Here is a 4,417-nt window from a genome sequence, read left to right on the forward strand (position 1 = left end):
TGTGAGCATGTCCATGTCCCATGTCCTACTCTTCCTTGTCGGCGGCCGCATCTTTACTCCGCGGGGCTGAGCTGGCCATCGGACACGGACACCCGCGCCCGACATGAGAACGAATGGGAACAACAAAGACTCGAAGGACGTGCATCGTCTTAGATTTAGTCTAGGTTTAGGTATTGTCACTTTTTAAATGAATTTTTTTAAATGTAATGAATGTGCTCCAGCTTAGATGAAAATCATCCAGTTCATGTGTAATTTGTTTGGTTCGTTCAAATACGGTTTGAAAGATATGCGGGCATGGTTGAATGGCCTGCTCTCGTATCATCGTGCACGTCTGTGGATTGGTCCATTTTGGGTGTCACCGTTGGAGATGCCCTTACTAAATAATAGAGGTAGGCACCTAGCTGGTTAGAGCATCTACAACCGGAGCCCCATACCTGCCCCAAACGCCCAACAGCTTCCAGTTTAGTGTCCGGGCGAAAAAAATGCCACCCAACTGGGCTCCCCATATCCAGCCCAAATGACCGAACTGACCGGCACTCTCCATACATCGGATTCTCCCACTAGCCCCCCTCCCCCGCTAATGCCCCCGCAAATACCCCACCACATCAGATGAACCCTAGTGAAACCCTCACTTTCTCACACCACACTCCTCTTCTCCGCTTCCCTCGTGGCCTCCGCTTCCTCCCAAATTCGTCACCTCCCCTTGCCATGGCCAACTCCGATCAGGACTCAACAGTGAGCCTGATCCCATGGGCTAGGACAGACTGCTGAAGGATGTGGACGACAGATCGAGCAGCGACACGCCGGATGAGGATGAGCTCGTGCTCCGCATTGCCATCGCTTGCACGTGGACACCGACGGGAGCTCGAGCTTCGTCTTGTCCGCCACTAGCTACTCCACGTCCCGCCGACGGAATGCGGGTCGTGCCCACCCATCCCGCGCCTGCATGTCCAGCTCTGCGCCGCTTCTGTTCTGGAGCAGGGCGGGTGTCTCACCTTTCCCTCCGGCGCCAGCACCGCCCGGGTAGAGGAGGCTTCTCGTGCCCATGGCTCTCACGCGAATGCGCATGCCGGAGTCAGAGGTGAAGGCGAAAGCGGACGCGGCGGAGCCCGGCTCTTCCCGCAAGCAAGCGCGCTCCGTCCCCGTCGACCCGGAGGAGGCACTCCGTGAGATCATGCCGCGGTCGATGATCACGGTGGAATCTGATGCGCGGCACCTCCTATGCAAGAACGCTAAGGCGCTCGCGTCCGAGCACTTCGCATGGGAGAAAGAGACCGCTGCTTCCAAGGTCGCCCGTCACGCGAAGGAGCAATAGTGCCTCCTCTGTCGCCTCTCCGGCTACATTTCGTCCGCATCGGAGAGCTGCACCACCATGGACGACGATGACCCTCCTGCCACTGACGCGTAAATGACGAAGACGGACCGCCACGCCGCGACTTCAAGGGCAAGGACCGGCCAAGTGGTGGACTCCGGCCGCCTGTCTTGGTATATTTATATTTTAGTTGTTTTACTTTCATTTTAGGTTGAATTTGAACTATCTCGGCCCTTTTGGACGAACAAATTGCATATCCTTTGCTTACATTTATGCTATCTCTATGATTTACGCAGACTGTGTGGTTTTGTATGAAATACGGTATTCAAATTTGATGGTTGTGGTTGTGGGGAGGACAAATTGGATATTGTTCGCGCACTGCTAGCGGACACGCCCAAACACTCCCGCCGGTGTATAGGGCGCTAAATTAGGTTATCATGGTGAGCTCAGTTTCCCTGTGTGCCGCCGGCTCGGCGCGGCACGCCGGTGGCTCTCGTCAGGCGACGGATGGCTGAGAGAGAAAGAGAAATTGTACAGCGAGATTTAATGTGTGTGTATAATGGATCGATTTGATTGCCGTTGCGGACCATGAGTGCGTAGCCGTGGCGTTGTGGTGACCGCGGCACTAAAGCCAGGCCGTTCAGAGCACGGACTGAGGATGGAGATCCTAAAGCCAGGCCGGCGGCATGGGCGGTTCCGCACAGTGGTGTTCATGGCGGATGTGCATTCATGGCTTAAGGGAGCACGCTGTGCGTCGTGATGAGCGGCAAAGATCACTGGAACACGGCCGTGCCGAGCAGCTGGTGGGTGGCACTGGAGGTGGAGGGGAAGCCGCACAATAGCGGCTTAGCAGCTGGTCAGCTGACAATGATGAGTACAGGCTGCAAGGACGGTGATAGCGACGGGCGAACTGCGCCGGCGCGCGCTCTGGGCGCGGCCCAACCTTGTGGCTGGTGCTGGATCGGCAGAGGGGGAATGACTGGCTGGTGCGTATGCGTGCATGGGAACAAATGGATATTCTTATCCGGAAGCCACCAATGGGAGGCCGTCTCTTATCCGCGCCTCGCATAGATAACACTTGCCTGCCCTGACAACACGCCTCTCAACCACCAGTGGGATCGATCCTCCCGCGTACCAAGCCACCGACCAACATGGCAGCGTCTCTCCAAGCCGCGGCCACGCTGATGCCGGCCAAGATCGGCGGCCGGGCCTCCTCCGCGCGGCCGTCGTCGCACGTCGCCCGGGCGTTCGGCGTTGACGCTGGCGCCAGGATCACCTGCTCCCTGCAGTCCGACATCAGGGAGGTCGCAAGCAAGTGCGCCGACGCCGCCAAGATGGCCGGCTTCGCCCTCGCCACCTCTGCCCTCCTCGTCTCCGTAAGCTGACTAATCCATTCTATTGCCGTCCATGGCCGTTTACTCCACTCCAGTCCAGCTAGCTAGAGTGACAGGCGTGGGTGCAGGGCGCGAGCGCGGAGGGGGCGCCCAAGAGGCTGACCTTCGACGAGATCCAGAGCAAGACCTACATGGAGGTGAAGGGTACCGGCACCGCGAACCAGTGCCCGACCATCGACGGCGGCGTCGACTCCTTCCCCTTCAAGGCCGGCAAGTACGAGATGAAGAAGTTCTGCCTGGAGCCCACCTCCTTCACCGTCAAGGCCGAGGGCATCCAGAAGAACGAGCCGCCGGCCTTCCAGAAAACCAAGCTCATGACCCGTCTCACCTACACCCTTGACGAGATGGAAGGCCCGCTCGAGGTTGGCGCCGACGGCACCCTCAAGTTCGAGGAGAAGGACGGCATCGACTACGCGGCCGTCACCGTGCAGCTCCCCGGAGGCGAGCGAGTGCCCTTCCTCTTCACCGTCAAGCAGCTCGTCGCTACCGGCAAGCCCGAGAGCTTCAGCGGGCCCTTCCTCGTGCCCAGCTACAGGGGTTCGTCTTTCCTCGACCCAAAGGGCCGTGGTGGCTCTACTGGCTACGACAACGCCGTGGCGCTACCCGCCGGAGGCAGAGGAGACGAGGAGGAGTTGGCTAAGGAGAACGTGAAGAACGCGTCCTCGTCCACGGGCAACATCACGCTCAGCGTGACCAAGAGCAAGCCGGAGACCGGCGAGGTGATCGGTGTCTTCGAGAGCGTGCAGCCGTCAGACACCGACCTCGGCGCCAAGGCGCCCAAGGATGTCAAGATCCAGGGTGTGTGGTACGCGCAGCTCGAGTCTAACTAGAGCAGAGCAGAAGTGAAGATACTCATCTTGTGTGCATGCGTACGTGGGTTGATCGGTGGAGAGGAAACAATCGAGGCAACAAATGTGTTTGTGTGTGTATCTAGTAATCTAAACCCAGGGTGTCGGTTTATATTTTAGCTTCTGTTATTATTGTTTCTTCCTCGCCAACTCATGATATTGATCCCCCATGAATGTTCACAAAATTCTTTGTTGACACTTTCTTCGTTTTACCTTCCTTTTGATTCGAATTGTCCGGAAATTTTACAGTATGTATTATAAATTAACATGCAAATAATTTAGGATAATAATAAGTGCCACATGTGTGGTACAAACACATGGCAACTCCGAACGGTTTTCAGGGCAAACTTAGTGATGCAAGTATGACAATTTTAATAGTCAAGCATGACAACTTTTTTTCGGATGGTAAGTTTTTTTTCAGATGGCAACTTTAGTTGTAAAAAAGGTCAGGGCTGGAGTGCATTGTGCCACACGTATTGTACTTATTATTTGTGATAATTTAAGACTTGTAGAAATAAAGGTAAAGAGCCATTGATATAAATATATAAATGTGCCATTAATTTTGAGAGCATGTTCATGCACTTCACTTGAGCTAGCATCTTTTGTTAGACGACGTCACTGTCATTTCATGTAGATAAAAAGAGGATTTATGGCGAGCCAATATGTAGTTGGATGGTTAGGAGGACAGTGATATAACTAACCCAACAGAGTTCAAGTTTTAGACTTACGTTGGTGCTCGCATTTTACGAGATTTATTCTAGGCCTTCCGGCAACGTGTGTCACTAGGAGGAAACGTATTGTTGTAGGGTGAAACCCTAAGATGGATATTTTCAGACTTGGAGGGGAAAGAGGGATGAATACCG

The 4,417-nt window shown here is 54.8% G+C and overlaps 1 protein-coding gene across 1 annotated transcript; it reads left to right on the plus strand.

Annotated features, from left to right (window-relative positions):
* Positions 1–2,378: 2,378 nt before the first annotated feature.
* LOC125537154 (oxygen-evolving enhancer protein 1, chloroplastic) lies at positions 2,379–3,673 on the plus strand. The gene is made up of 2 exons (XM_048700457.1): positions 2,379–2,688; positions 2,775–3,673. Exons 1-2 carry the CDS (start codon positions 2,464–2,466, stop codon positions 3,534–3,536), a joined length of 987 nt encoding a protein of 328 aa, XP_048556414.1. The 5' UTR covers positions 2,379–2,463; the 3' UTR covers positions 3,537–3,673.
* The last annotated feature ends 744 nt before the right edge of the window (positions 3,674–4,417 follow it).

The sequence above is a fragment of the Triticum urartu genome, chromosome 2 (genome assembly GCF_003073215.2).
Source record: "Triticum urartu cultivar G1812 chromosome 2, Tu2.1, whole genome shotgun sequence".
Classification (NCBI taxonomy): domain Eukaryota; kingdom Viridiplantae; phylum Streptophyta; class Magnoliopsida; order Poales; family Poaceae; genus Triticum; species Triticum urartu.